At 47.5% G+C, this 16,250-nt stretch overlaps 1 protein-coding gene across 1 annotated transcript in view; it reads left to right on the plus strand.

Annotated features, from left to right (window-relative positions):
- The window catches only part of POU2AF1 (POU class 2 homeobox associating factor 1), a 74,323-nt gene that overhangs the window by 49,073 nt on the left and 9,000 nt on the right, over positions 1-16,250 (plus strand). The window contains exons 2-4 of the mRNA XM_066605602.1: positions 4,891-5,021; positions 12,933-12,975; positions 13,069-13,349. Of these exons, the coding sequence (XP_066461699.1) occupies positions 4,891-5,021; positions 12,933-12,975; positions 13,069-13,349 (455 nt within the window). The remainder of the gene's footprint in view (positions 1-4,890; positions 5,022-12,932; positions 12,976-13,068; positions 13,350-16,250) is intronic.

Here is a 16,250-nt window from a genome sequence, read left to right on the forward strand (position 1 = left end):
GAGGTCGATCCAGATATTGCCCTTGGTTGTATTTGAACATGCAAGGCAAGGCTGCAACACCAACAACTGAGTCACCATGTTTGATCTTCCTTTTCTGAGGAGATGGAGAAATACAAAAACAGGGTCCATGCAGATGTTGTTCTTAGACAGATTTGAACTTAGAAACCCAGTAATGCAAAACAACAGTGCTAACCCCTGAGCTACAGCCATAGAACCAACACCATGCTTTTAGACAGTATTGACTGTTAGTATTAGGGGCTTTTATGAGTTTCTGGTTTAGCCGCTGATAACAGTGCTAAAGACTGAGCCACCTTGCTTGTTCTTCCTTCTTATCAGTCTACCTTCTGCTCCTTCTTCCTCTTTCTTTTTTCCTCTCCTCCTCTTGAGAAGATGGAGAGGAAGAAGAAAGTGAAATAGAAGAAGAAGGAAAATGAGAAGAGCGAGAAGTAGGTGGAGGAGAAGTATAGGGAAGAGGAGAAAGGATATAAGAAGATGGAGAAGAAGAAGCAAAAGGAGAAAGAAGGAAGAAGCTTTGCAGATAAGTGACTAGCGATGTTGCCTTGCAGCACTGAGGTTTTAGGTTCACAGCTGACTATAGAGTTTGTATCTGCGCTTTATGTTTATTACTAGCAATTATTAGGAAATTATAGTAACAGTATTTCTGGTGGCACAATGCGCCACCTACTAACATAATATAGAGAAAGGGATTGGAGTTCGGAACAAGTCCTAAACCAGCACAGCCGGACAGCGGCTGTGTGCTTACAGGACCTATGATAATGTCACCGTCATGTGATCAGACACCAGGGCTCTGAGCTCTGCCACGATCACATGATGGTGACGTAATTACAGGACGTAAACCAGCAGAGCTGGACAGCAGCTGAGTGCTTACAGAACCTGTGATGATGTCACTGTCATGTAATAAGTCACTAGAGCTCTGAGCTCCAGCCCTAATTGCATGACGGTGATGTCATCACAGGTGCTAAACCAGCAGAGCCAGACAGCAGCCGCGTGGAGCCCCGGTGACTGATCACATAAAATCTCTCATTCAGTACACAGGGATGAAGCACCTGTAATGACATCACCATCATGTGATCAGGGGTGGAGATCAGAGGCCCAGTGACTGATCACATGATGGTGACATCATCACAGGTCCGGCATATTAGCACTAACTGCTTAGGTTAAGCAGCGCTGCTGATTAGAGCCCCCTGATTGGCTCTTCGGCACCACGTGACTACACAGCGTGCACGCACATTGCCTTCAGCAGCCGTGCACTACACAATACAGTTAAGCAGACGTGCACTACACACTACACTTAAGCAGCATGGGGTTAGGTTTAGGGTTACGGTTTAGGGTTAGGTTTAGGGTTAGGGTTAGCTAAACCTAACCCTAAACCCCAACCCTAAACCTAACCCTTAACCTAACCGTAAACACTTACCCTAAACCTAACCCTAAACCCTCAAACTAACCCTACACCTAACCCTAAACCTAACCCTAAAGCCTAACCCTAAACCGTAACCCTAAACCTAACCCCGTGCTGCCTAAGTGTAGTGTGTAGTGCACGTCTGCTTAACTGTATTGTGTAGTGCACGGCTGCTGAAGGCAATGCGCGTGCACGATGTGTAGTCACGTGGTGCCGAAGAGCCAATCAGGTGGCTCTAATCAGCAGCGCTGCTTAACCTAAGCAGTTAGTGCTAATATGCGTCCGGCTGTGCTGGTTTAGGACCTGTGATGACATCACCCTCATGTAATCAGGGGTGAAGTTCAGAGCTCTGGTGTCTCATCACATGATGGTGATATCATCACACGTCCTGTAAGCACACAAATGAATGGGTTCTTTTCCTGTGTGAGTTCTCTCCATCACAGAATCAGTAAGAACTTGCACAGATAAATCACCCAAGTGAATACAGTCTAACAGATTTTTTTATTATGCTCCCTACATCTACACTGAATCATCACTGCATTAGAGACAGCTAATGCTTGACGTGTTTTTATCACTATTAGGTGATGGCCATGTCACTAGCTTCTCTAACATACACCAATGGACAATAGACAAATGGCTGAATGTCATCTGGAGTGATGAGTCCCATTTCCTACTGAACCCTAAGGATAGCTGGGTCTGCATCTAGTACATAGCATGAAGCTATATCCAATAAGTGCACCATTGTGGTTCAACATGCTGATAATGACGGTGTCATGTTCTAGGGAGTGTTTTCCTAACATGACCGTTGGTCATCATACCAAAATCCTTGAATAGTAAATGCTACAGGGACTTGTTAGCTGACCATCGGCAACCATATCTAGAGGAAGTCTTCCCTGACCACAGTGTCATCTTTTAACAGGACAGCACTCCATGTCATTGAGCTCGGATTATTACGGAGTGGTTGGAGGAATATGACAGTGAATTCTCCACACTCCCTTGGCACCCAAACTTACTAGACTGTAACCCCATTGAACATGCTAAAAAGGGCTGTGAGATCTGCTCCCACTAATCTGCAAAATGTGCACCAGTACTGATGAAGCTGCTGTAGCGGGCATGGGCAGGTTGACTATGGAAACTGACCGCCACCTTGTGGAATCTGTTCCCAGATATTTGGAAGCCGTGATCGCCCAAAAGGTTGGACCAACCGTTTTTTGAGTAGGTGTTCCTAATGCAGTGATCATTCAGTGTATACACTGATTTCTAAAACTGATGCTTCTCCAGTTTCAGTAAAACAGATCAAAAATTTTATTGTGACATAATAAAAAAAACTTGGGGTGTACAATCCAGATTAAAAACATCTTTGTACACATTTTGTGCTATAATTAGCCATCACTGCTGTTAGTAAGAGCTAATTACATCTTAAGCCGTGTAGCAAGTCATTTTTTGTCTGGGTTGTGCACCCCAAGTTTTTTAAGTATATCAATATAAAGTGTTTGATTTTTTACTAAAGCTGGAGAAACATCAATTTTCCAAGTTACTTTTCCCAAGACTGGCTTGGCATCTTTTTTCCTCCATGCTTTGGGTGGATGTCCAAAGCTAATTGCTTTGATCAGGGGATGGTGAGTTGATGTTTATTTCTTGGGCTTCAACATACACTGATTTGTGTCTTACATGAAATATTCATACCCTGGAGGAATATTACTGTACTTGCTCTTTGCAATTACTACTTGGTTGACTAATTGGGAATTATGGCATGGTGCTCTGATCTTCTGAAGCACTTTCCACTTTATGAGCACTCTATAGCATTTAATCACCTCACCAACTAATTTTATGTAACCACATTTTGCATAAGCAACCTTTACTCCAAAGTAAATAATCTGTAACTTGTATCCTCCCTTTAACTTCAAAGACATACCAACTCCTCACCTTTATACTTAAATTTATATTACTGTGTTATTTACACTTGTAACCTTGGTTTCAGAAAATTGTATTGCAATTCTGCATGATTTGTCTGTCTTTCTACTCGTTTATTGTTTCTGTTAGCATAAACGTTATATGAACTGAACAGTTGTGGAAATGATTGCCTTTTATTTAAAATTGTCGGATTAAATTTTGGTATCTTAGTAGCAGATGGGCCATTGAGCAATTTTAAGGCTCCCATACACAATGGCCCCTCTGACGTATAAGACGCCAATATGAAAAATAGCAGATGGTAGATGGAAGGACCCTTTTACAGATTTGGCCTTGGTGTGCATGAGCTTGAAGGTATGTATATTTTTAATAAGAGAGAAACTTTGAAGGCAGAACTGCTGACAGTGCTAGATGGGGGTTCAGGATATTAGTATCAGCTATCTTGAGAAAGTGAAACTATAATTCCCATGTGCAATTGCTGCAAGTGCCCTGGAGGTGGGCCATTGAGTCGTTTCATAGCTCTAATTAACAGCTATAGTGGTCGCTTGCTGTATGCAACTACTGGTAATCAGAGCTATGGAGCAGTTCAATGTAGAAAGAGGGTTAGAACTTGAGAAGTCCCGCTGTTACGGCTCGTCGGTCGCGACAGCGTTGTGGTATGGTGGCCTTGACAAAGGCCAAGATCTGTCACCTTGTTATGCAGGGCAAGGGTTAACGCACCATGTGCAGAGACTGCTGGGTGCTATCTCTCTTTGCTGCATGAAAGAAGATTGCTGGATTAGTCATGCCTGGGACAAGGTTGTAGGTGGGGTTCTCTAATTGCTCTGCCAGTCCTCAGGTGTGGAGTAGCTTTATATTCTCACCCCTCCCTTTGCTCAATGCTGCTTATTCAGCTTCATAGGGGAGTAGTGGAGATTGGAGTTCCTCTGTGCTGGGTGTACTGCTATGTCTAGATAAGTTGCTGCAGTTTACTTTTCAGTTGTATTTCTGTTTTCATTTTTGTTTTGGCTTTGCTGTTCAGTTTGTCTCTCCAGGGGCCTCTATAGGGACAATCAGGGCATACGAAGAAGACAGTGGGTCCTCCTCTATCGAGGCAATTGCTCCGCTTCTAGGCAGGGACCCTTCACCCCCCTGCTAGGTTAGGGCGAGGCTTCCTTCACCATGGAGTGGTGCTACTGTTCAGCATAGCATGGTGCACACTGTTCTACAGTGCATGGTATTGTCAATTGCAGTGGTTGTGAACGTCACCCTGCGTCCGTGCTGAGCGTAGTGCTTGTGTGCCGCATGGACGTAACACCCGCCTCCAAAGCACTTACATTGGTGGAGGGTGGTGGATTAAAGCTTAATTTCCTTGGGATAGCTGATACAAAAGCCCTGGACAAAGATAGGTACAATCACCTCTCTTACGCTCCTACATAGCGCTATCAGCAGTTTTGCATGGGCAAAACTGACACACTCCTTTAAGATGACTAAATAATGAGTAATTTATCTTTTTCTTATAAAATAACAAGGAAAATCACATTCCCTAACTTGTCCACACTTCCTTTTTTGTCTTCTAGCTGTGACTTCAGATCATCAGCAACATACCCAAAATCGACCTTACCTTGGTGTGAGGGTCAAGGAACCAGTCAAAGAGCTTCTGAAAAGGAAGAGAGGGAATTTGTCTGGTACTAATTCCACAACGCCTACGGTAATGTGACTCAATTTGTTTTAGTGGACATATAATTGTAATTTATTATCATTCATTAATTAATTTAATTCATTAATCCATGGAAGAGGTCGTTCTGCTTAATTATAATACCGATTTTTAAAGGAATTTTCCAGTTTAAAACAAAATGTTTATACAAAATACATCAATCATTTTCATTTACAAAGTTTCTTGACTTTTTTGTTGAATATATCTCTGTATAAACTATAATATTGAGTTCAGAGGCGAATAAAACCTTTAAGTGACAAATTAAAGGGGTTGTGCCACCACTAGAGATGAGCGAGCACCAAAATGCTCGGGTGCTCGTTACTCGGGACGAAATTATCGCGATGCTCGAGGGTTCGTTTCGAATAATGAACCCCATTGAAGTCAATGGGCGACCCGAGCATTTTTGTATTTCGCCGATGCTCGCTAAGGTTTTCATGTGTGAAAATCTGGGCAATTCAAGAAAGTGATGGGAACGACACAGCAACGGATAGGGCAGGCGAGAGGCAACATGTTGGGCTGCATCTCAAGTTCACAGGTCCCACTATTAAGCCACAATACCGGCAAGAGTGGGCCCCCCCCCCCTCCCAACAACTTTTACTTCTGAAAAGCCCTCATTAGCAATGCATACCTTAGCTAAGCACCACACTACCTCCAACAAAGCACAATCACTGCCTGCATGACACTCCGCTGCCACTTCTCCTGGGTTACATGCTGCCCATCCCCCCGCATGACCCAGTGTCCACAGCGCACACCAAACTGTCCCTGCCCAGCCTTCAGCTGCCCTCATGCCACGCCACCCTCATGTCTATTTATAAGTGCGTCTGCCATGAGGAGGAACCGCAGGCACACACTGCAGAGGGTTGGCACGGCTAGGCAGCGACTCTCTTTAAAAGGGGCGGGGCGATAGCCCACAATGCTGTACAGAAGCAATGAGAAATATAATCCTGTGCCACCGCCATCAGGAGCTGCACATGTGGGCATAGAAATGGGGAACCTATGTGCCACACACTATTCATTCTGTCAAGGTGTCTGCATGACCCAGTCAGACCGCGGTTTTTAATTCATAGACACAGGCAGGTACAACTCCCTATTGTGAAGTCCCTGTGGACCGACAGCATGGGTGGCTCCCTGGAACCCACCGGCGGTACATAAAAATATCCCATTGCATTGCCCAACACAGCTGAGGTAGTAATGTCGTGCTTAATACAGGTGGGCTTCGGCCCACACTGCATGCCCCAGTGTGACTGGGGTTCTTTAGAAGTGGAAACAGATGCATTTATAATTCCCTGTGGACCCACAGCATGGGTGGGTGCCAGGAAGCCGCCGGCGGTACATAAAAATATCCCATTGCATTGCCCAACACAGCTGAGGTAGTAATGTCGTGCTTAATACAGGTGGGCTTCGGCCCACACTGCATGCCCCAGTCTGACTGGGGTTCTTTAGAAGTGGAAACAGATGCATTTATAATTCACTGTGGACCCACAGCATGGGTGGCTCCCTGGAACCCACCGGCGGTACATAAAAATATCCCATTGCAGTGCCCATCACAGCTGAGGTAGTAATGTCATGCTTAATGCAGGTGGGCTTCGGCCCACACTGCATGCCCCAGTCAGACTGGGGTTCTTTAGAAGTGGAAACAGATGCATTTATAATTCCCTGTGGACCCACAGCATGGGTGGGTGCCAGGAAGCCACCGGCGGTACATAAAAATATCCCATTGCATTGCCCAACACAGCTGAGGTAGTAATGTCGTGCTTAATACAGGTGGGCTTTGGCCCACACTGCATGCCCCAGTCAGACTGGTAATATGTACCTTAACAGTAACCTCATTGGTGGTAATGTGGTGGTGTCTGCGGACCTGGTAGCGCGGTTTAATGTAGTTGGTTCTCGGAATGTGGCCAGGATTAAGTGGGCCGTGGCGGGGGGATGGTGGTGGTGCTCTCTTGTTGTGTCGTTAAAGGTGAAATTCTTGGACTGCCACCAGACGGACCAATGCAAAGGTATTTGCCAAGAATGTTTTCATTGTTGGAGGAGGAGGGGGATGTTTTGGAGGCACTATGTGTTCTCTACACGTGTCCGTTGTTATATGCACCTTAACAGTAACAGCGTTGGTGGGAAATGGCCTCGCCGCCATCATGTCTTTGTGAAGCCTCTGTTTCCACACCCCAGTGACATACCATTAGCAGCGGTATAGGCAGAGCCCAGAATTATTAACATTTCAGCAGTAGCATTAGGGACAGGCCCCACTAACATATCACTAGCAGCAGTATAGGGGGAGCACAGTCTTAGTTCCATTTCAGTAATAGTAGCACTCAAGACAGGCCCCAGTAACATTCCCATTGCAGCAGTTTAGGGAGATAACAGTCTCTTTCACATTTCAGTAGCTGCAGTATAGACAAGGCCCCAGTTACATTTATGTAGCTAAAGTGTAGGCCAACCCCACACACCTTTCTGTACCATGAGTGCAGGCGAAGAACATAGAAATTACTATGATTACACTGTAGGTGAGGGCCCCAAAAAATTGGTGTACCAACAGTACTAATGTACCTCAGAAAAAATTGGCCATGCCCAACCAAGATGGCAGGTGAAACCCATTAATCGCTTTGGTTAATGTGGCTTAAGTGGTAACTAGGCCTGGAGGCAGCTCAGTTTAACGAAAAATTGGTTCAAGTTAAAGTTTCAACGCTTTTAAGAGCATTGAAACGTATAAAAATTTTTAAGAAAAATTATATGAGTGAGCCTTGTGGCCCTAAGAAAAATTGCCCGTTCGGCGTGATTACGTGAGGTTTCAGCAGGAGGAGCAGGAGGAGGAGGAGGAATATTATACACAGATTGATGAAGCAGAAATGTCCCTGTTTTGGATGGTGAGAGAGAACGATGCTTCCATCCGCGGGTGCAGCCTACGTATTGTTTAGGTATCGCTGCTGTCTGCTGGTGGAGAAGAAAAGTCTGGGGAAATCCAGGCTTTGTTCATCTTTATGAGTGTAAGCCTGTCGGCACTGTCGGTTGACAGGCGTGTACGCTTATCTGTGATGATTCCCCCAACCGCACTAAACACCCTCTCTGACAAGACGCTAGCCGCAGGACAAGCAAGCACCTCCAGGGCATACAGCGCTAGTTCAGGCCACGTGTCCAGCTTCGACACCCAGTAGTTGTAGGTGGCAGAGGCGTCAGGGAGGACGGTCGTGCGATCGGCTACGTACTCCCTCACCATCCTTTTACAGTGCTCCCGCCGACTCAGCCTTGACTGGGGAGCGGTGACACAGTCTTGCTGGGGAGCCATAAAGCTGTTCAGGGCCTTAAAGACTGTTGTACTGCCTGTGCTGTACATGCTGCTCGATCTCCGCACCTCCCCTGCTACCTGGCCCTCGGAACTGCGCCTTCTGCCACTAGCGCTGTCGGATGGGAATTTTACCAACAGCTTGTCCGCCAGGGTCCTGTGGTATAGCAACACTCTCGAACCCCTTTCCTCTTCGGGAATGAGAGTGGAAAGGTTCTCCTTATACCGTGGGTCGAGCAGTGTGTACACCCAGTAATCCGTAGTGGCCAGAATGCGTGTAACGCGAGGGTCACGAGAAAGGCATCCTAACATGAAGTCAGCCATGTGTGCCAGGGTACCTGTACGCAACACATGGCTGTCCTCACTAGGAAGATCACTTTCAGGATCCTCCTCCTCCTCCTCCTCAGGCCATACACGCTGAAAGGATGACAGGCAAGCAGCATGGGTACCATCAGCAGTGGGCCAAGCTGTCTCTTCCCCCTCCTCCTCATCCTCCTCATGCTCCTCCTCCTCCTCCTCAACGCGCTGAGATATAGACAGGAGGGTGCTCTGACTATCCAGCGACATACTGTCTTCCCAAGCCTCTGTTTCCGAGCGCAAAGCGTCTGCCTTTATGCTTTGCAGGGAACTTCTCAAGATGCATAGCAGAGGAATGGTGACGCTAATGATTGCAGCATCGCCGCTCACCACCTGGGTAGACTGCTCAAAGTTTCGAAGGACCTGGCAGATGTCTGCCAACCAGGCCCACTCTTCTGAAAATAATTGAGGAGGCTGACTCCCACTGCGCCGCCCATGTTGGAGTTGGTATTCCACTATAGCTCTACGCTGCTCATAGAGCCTGGCCAACATGTGGAGCGTAGAGTTCCACCGTGTGGGCACGTCGCACAGCAGTCGGTGCACTGGCAGAGTAAACCGATGTTGCAGGGTGCGCAGGGTGGCAGCGTCCGTGTGGGACTTGCGGAAATGTGCGCAGAGCCGGCGCACCTTTCCGAGCAGGTCTGACAAGCGTGGGTAGCTTTTCAGAAAGCGCTGAACCACCAAATTAAAGACGTGGGCCAGGCATGGCACGTGCGTGAGGCTGCCGAGCTGCAGAGCCGCCACCAGGTTACGGCCGTTGTCACACACGACCATGCCCGGTTGGAGGCTGCCACGACGCGCGACACCGACTGCTGGCGACGCGCTGCTGCTGACACATCTTGATTGCGAGACAGAGGTTGCGTTGGAGGAGGAGGGTGCTTTAGTGGACGAAGCATACACCGCCGCAGATACCACCACCGAGCTGGGGCCCGCAATTCTGGGGGTGGGTAGGACGTGAGCGGTCCCAGGCTCTGACTCTGTCCCAGCCTCCACTAAATTCACCCAATGTGCCGTCAGGGCGATGTAGTGGCCCTGCCCGCCTGTGCTTGTCCACGTGTCCGTTGTTAAGTGGACCTTGCCAGTAACCGCGTTGGTGAGGGCGCGTACAATGTTGCGGGAGACGTGGTCGTGCAGGGCTGGGACGGCACATCGGGAAAAGTAGTGGCGACTGGGAACTGAGTAGCGCGGGGCCGCCGCCGCCATCATACTTTTGAAGGACTCCGTTTCCACAACCCTATACGGCAGCATCTCAAGGCTGATAAATTTGGCTATGTGGACGGTTAACGCTTGAGCGCGCGGGTGCGTGGCGGCGTACTTGCGCTTGCGGTCAAACACTTGCGCTAGCGACGGCTGGACGGTGCGGTGCGAGACATTGCTGGATTGGGCCGAGGACAGCGGAGGTGAGGGTGTGGGTGCAGGCCAGGAGACGGTTGTGCCTGTGTCCTCAGAGCGGGGTTGGATCTCAGTGGCAGGTTGGGGCACAGGGGGAGAGGCAGCGGTGCAAACCGGAGGCGGTGAACGGCCTTCGTCCCACCTTGTGGGGTGCTTGGCCATCATATGTCTGCGCATGCTGGTGGTGGTGAGGCTGTTGGTGGTGGCTCCCTGGCTGATCTTGGCGCGACAAAGGTTGCACACCACTGTTCGTCGGTCGTCAGGCGTCTCTGTGAAAAACTGCCAGACCTTAGAGCACCTTGGCCTCTGCAGGGTGGCATGGCGCGAGGGTGCGCTTTGGGAAACAGTTGGTGGATTATTCTGTCTGGCCCTGCCTCTACCCCTGGCCACCGCACTGCCTCTTCCAACCTGCCCTGCTGCTGCCCTTGCCTCCCCCTCTGAAGACCTGTCCTGAGTAGGCGTTGCACACCAGGTGGGGGGTCAGTCACCTCATCGTCCTGCTGCTCTTCCTCCGAATCCTCTGTGCGCTCCTCCCTCGGACTTACTGCCCTTACTACTACCTCACCGATAGACAACTGTGTCTCATCGTCATCGTCCTCCTCACCCACTGAAAGGTCTTGAGACAGTTGCCGGAAGTCCCCAGCCTCATCCCCCGGACCCCGGGAACTTTCCAAGGTTGGGCATCAGTGACGATAAACTCCTCTGGTGGGAGAGGAACCACTGCTGCCCAATCTGAGCAGGGGCCCGAGAACAGTTCCTGGGAGTGTTCCCGCTCCTGAGCATGTGTCATTGTAGTGGAGTGAGGAGGCTGGGAGGAAGGAGGAGCAGCAGACAGAGGATTCGGATTTGCAGCAGTGGACGGCGCAGAACTGTGGGTGGACGATAGGTTGCTCGAAGCACTTTCTGCCATCCACGACAGGACCTGCTCACACTGCTTATTTTCTAATAAAGGTCTCCCGCGTGGACCCATTAATTGTGCGATGAATGTGGGGACGCCAGAAACGTGCCTCTCTCGTAATCGCGCAGCAGTCGGCTGCGATACACCTGGATCAGGAGTTCGGCCTGTGCCAACACCCTCACTTGGCCCTCCGCGTTCTCGGCCGCGTCCACGTCCTCTAGGCCTACCCCTACCTCTCAGCATGCTGTATTACCAGTGATTTGATTTCCCAGGCAGGAAATAAATTGTCGCAAGCCAGCTGTTAAACGTAGCTGGCTGCGTATGATTTATTTACGTTCTGCACCCACCACACACGTACCCAGAACGCTGAGGACTGTCAGAGGCCGGCCAAATAGAATGTTTTCCCTTTTTTTTCAAGGAAAGGCCCACTGCGTATATTCAATCAATAATAAATATGTATTCTGGCCCTGCAAATGTGTCACAGAACTGCAGGGTTGCAGAGTTATTAACTACAGCAGAGCAGTGATTTCCCAGGCAGGAAATAAATTGGCGCAAGCCTGCTGTTAAACGTAGCTGGCTGCGTATGATTTATTTACGTTCTGCACCCACCACACACGTACCCAGAACGCTGAGGACTGTCAGAGGCAGGCCAAATAGAATGTTTCCCTTTTTTTTTTAAAGAAAAGGCCCACTGACTATATTCAATCAATAATATATGTCTTCTGGCCCTGCCTACACAATTCTGTCCCTGTAGTATTACTGCAGGGCGCAATGCTCTGCACAGCCAATTTTGAAAAAAAAAAAAAAAAAAGCAACACTGCTAACAGCAGCCTGCACAGTACTGCACACAGTTAAATGTGGCCCTAAGAAGGACCGTTGGGGTTCTTGAAGCCTACACTCACTCCTAACACTCTCCCTGCCTAACCACCACTTCTGTCCCTGTATTATTACTGCAGGGCGCAATGCTCTGCACAGCCGATTTTGAAAAAAAAAAAAAAAAGGTGCAACACTCCTAACAGCAGCCTCCACACTACTGCACATGGATAGATGTGGCCCTAAGAAGGACCGTTGGGGTTCTTGAAGCCTACACTCACTCCTAACACTCTCCCTACAGCAGCTCCAACACAACAGCACTTTCCCTCAGCTATCTCACAAGGCATCTGAGGCGAGCCGCGGGAGGGGCCGACTTTTATACTCGGGTGACACCTGATCTCCCCAGCCACTCACAGCAGGGGGGTGGTATAGGGCTGGAACATCACAGGGGGAAGTTGTAATGCCTTCCCTGTCTTTCAATTGGCCAGAAAAGCGCGCTAACGTCTCAGACAGGAAAGTGAAAGTAACTGGAACATCGCGTGGTACTCGTTACGAGTAACGAGCATCCCGAACACGCTAATATTCGCCCGAGCATCAAGCTCGGACGAGTACGTTCGCTCATCTCTAGCCACCACATCAATTATATTTATTCTGGCATAAAAAGGTGTAAAAGCATAGAATTCTAAGAAAAAAAATGCTCCAGAATTTGTATTGTTTTGCAAGGGAGATACATTTCTGAAGAGCTTTACCTGTATAATAGCTCTCTTCTGCAGCAAGCTGCGGTGGTAGCACATGCTCAGAATGGTTTTTGGGGTCACCCCAGGAGCTATATGAGACCTTAGTGGATAGACTTGTTAATAATAAGTAACCATAATCCAGAATTAGAGATCCGAAAATCAGGGGGCTGCATTTTTAAGGTATAATGTAATCTTTTGACCATATTAGTATTAACAACCCAAGTATCAATGTTGGACATACTTATTTAATGTTTGAATACAGATCCATATTTCAGCTTCCATTATCTTGTATGAGGGAAATACATCTCCAAGGAGGTTATTTACCAGTCACCAAGTGAAATGAATCTTTATTGACTCACTCATATCTATTTGGGTATACTATATTCTGAGAGTTCATCCTGTAATAAAAACTTTGCCTCTGTTTATAGGTGCCCACAACCTACCAGACTCTTCCGCCATACACGTCAGTAGGTAATCATTCACTTTTGTGTTTTTCTTTACTAACATATGTGTTATGTATTTCTGTTCAGCTTTTTTAATCGTGTCATTGTTATTTATTTCTAGTCTCAAATACCGCTGAACTTCCATACGTGGATTTGGATGCTACAACTTCATTACTGCCAATCCAAGATGAAGGCACCTTCTACACTGGGTGGATTTCTCAGCCATCCTCCTTTCAGCCTATAACACAATGGACAACGTGCCCAGAGTATATTTCACATGAGACTGTCAGCTGCCCGTACACAGGAGATATGTATGTTCAACCAATGTGCCAGGGCTATACTGTGGTTGGGCCACCTTCAGTCTTGACTTACACCTCACAACCTCTACTAACAAATTTCACGGTAAGTCCTTTACATTGCTTTACTGCAGCCAAAAGAAATATGTAGAAGATTATAACTTTGTGTAGGACTGTTAAAGACCGCTTCGCGGCCACGTAACCTTTCAAGTCTTGAGGTCCAAATTAGTTGGTACCTGGTTGCATCAAGGAGGCCAAAAACGATATCATTTATAGTTATCAGTTCCCACAGATACGTAGAGATGAGCCGCGGCAAGTATACAGCCCACTCTGCTTAAGGCGCATACACTGAAAGTTTATTCACTTTGGTATAGTTCTAATACAGGAAAGGAATATGTCATTAGTCATGGGGGTTAATCTCATTGGGTTAGAAAAACATTAAGAATCATATATTGTTCAGCAATCAGTGTAGTGAGAATATATCTGTTATGTTTAGAGATGAGCGAACGCGTTCGTCCGAGCTTGATATTCGTGCGAATATTAGGGTGTTCGGGATGTTCGTTATTCGTGACGAACACCATGCGGTGTTCTGGTTACTTTCACTTCCTTCCCTGAGACGTTAGCGCGCTTTTCTGGCCAATTGAAAGACAGGGAAGGCATTACAACTTCCCCCTGCAACGTTTAAGCCCTATACCACCCCCCTGCTGTGAGTGGCTGGCGAGATCAGGTGTTCGCCTAATATAAAAGTCGGCCCCTCCCGCGGTTCGCCTCAGATGCGGTGTGAGTTAGATGAGGGACAGTGCTGTTTATACCGGAGCTGCTGTAGGGAAAGAATTGGTAGTTAGTGTAGGCTTCAAGACCCCCCAAAGGTCCTTATTAGGGCCACTGATAGCTGTGTGTTGGCTGCTGTTAGCAGTGGGATTTTTTTTTTCTCAAAATCGCCTCTGCAGACCGTTGCACCTGGCATTAGGGACAGAAGTGCTGCATAGGCAGGGAGAGTGTTAGGAGTGAGTGTAGCCTTCAAGAACCTCAACGGTCCTTTCTAGGGCCATATTTATCCGTGTGCAGTACTGTCCAGGCTGCTGTTGGCTGTGCTGCATTTTTTTTGGGCTTCTCAAAATCGCCTCTGCAGAGCATTGCACCCTCCATTGATACTGCAGGGAAAGAATTGTATAGGCAGGGCCACAACACCGTTATTATTCATAGAATATACGCAGTGCTGCCTGTTGGTGGGAAAAAACTGAAAACAAATCTATTTGTCCAGCCTCTGTCCGTCCTTACGCCTGTGGACACGTGTGAGCTGCGTGAAAAACATTGCTAAATCATACGCAGCCAGCTACGCTTTACTGCTGGGTTCGCCATTTGCTTTCCTTAATTGGGAAAAAAAATACCTGCTCTCCAAGAGTTATAATAACTCTGCTACCCTCACGTTCTGTGACACATAAGCAGGGACACAGCGCAGTTATTAAACTTCGCAGGTTCATTGAATATACGCAGTGCTGCCTGTTGGTGGGAAAAAACTGAAAACAAATCTATTTGTCCAGCCTGTGTCCGTCCTTACGCCTGTGGAGACGTGTGAGCTGCGTGAAAAACATTGCTAAATCATACGCAGCCAGCTACGCTTTACTGCTAGGTTCGCCATTTGCTTTCCTTAATTGGGAAAAAAAATACCTGCTCTCCAAGAGTTATAATAACTCTGCTACCCTCACGTTCTGTGACACATAAGCAGGGACACAGCGCAGTTATTAAACTTCGCAGGTTCATTGAATATACGCAGTGCTGCCTGTTGGTGGGAAAAAACTGAAAACAAATCTATTTGTCCAGCCTGTGTCCGTCCTTACGCCTGTGGAGACGTGTGAGCTGCGTGAAAAACATTGCTAAATCATACGCAGCCAGCTACGCTTTACTGCTAGGTTCGCCATTTGCTTTCCTTAATTGGGAAAAAAAATACCTGCTCTCCAAGAGTTATAATAACTCTGCTACCCTCACGTTCTGTGACACATAAGCAGGGACACAGCGCAGTTATTAAACTTCGCAGGTTCATTGAATATACGCAGTGCTGCCTGTTGGTGGGAAAAAACTGAAAACAAATCTATTTGTCCAGCCTGTGTCCGTCCTTACGCCTGTGGAGACGTGTGAGCTGCGTGAAAAACATTGCTAAATCATACGCAGCCAGCTACGCTTTACTGCTAGGTTCGCCATTTGCTTTCCTTAATTGGGAAAAAAAATACCTGCTCTCCAAGAGTTATAATAACTCTGCTACCCTCACGTTCTGTGACACATAAGCAGGGACACAGCGCAGTTATTAAACTTCGCAGGTTCATTGAATATACGCAGTGCTGCCTGTTGGTGGGAAAAAACTGAAAACAAATCTATTTGTCCAGCCTGTGTCCGTCCTTACGCCTGTGGAGACGTGTGAGCTGCGTGAAAAACATTGCTAAATCATACGCAGCCAGCTACGCTTTACTGCTAGGTTCGCCATTTGCTTTCCTTAATTGGGAAAAAAAATACCTGCTCTCCAAGAGTTATAATAACTCTGCTACCCTCACGTTCTGTGACACATAAGCAGGGACACAGCGCAGTTATTAAACTTCGCAGGTTCATTGAATATACGCAGTGCTGCCTGTTGGTGGGAAAAAACTGAAAACAAATCTATTTGTCCAGCCTGTGTCCGTCCTTACGCCTGTGGAGACGTGTGAGCTGCGTGAAAAACATTGCTAAATCATACGCAGCCAGCTACGCTTTACTGCTAGGTTCGCCATTTGCTTTCCTTAATTGGGAAAAAAAATACCTGCTCTCCAAGAGTTATAATAACTCTGCTACCCTCACGTTCTGTGACACATAAGCAGGGACACAGCGCAGTTATTAAACTTCTCAGGTTCATTGAATATACGCAGTGCTGCCTGTTGGTGGGAAAAAACTGAAAAGAAATCTATTTGTCCAGCCTGTATCCGTCCTTACGCCTGTGGAGACGTGTGAGCTGCGTGAAAAACATTGCTAAATCATA

This window comes from Eleutherodactylus coqui, chromosome 6 (assembly GCF_035609145.1).
Source record: "Eleutherodactylus coqui strain aEleCoq1 chromosome 6, aEleCoq1.hap1, whole genome shotgun sequence".
Taxonomy (NCBI): Eukaryota; Metazoa; Chordata; class Amphibia; order Anura; family Eleutherodactylidae; genus Eleutherodactylus; species Eleutherodactylus coqui.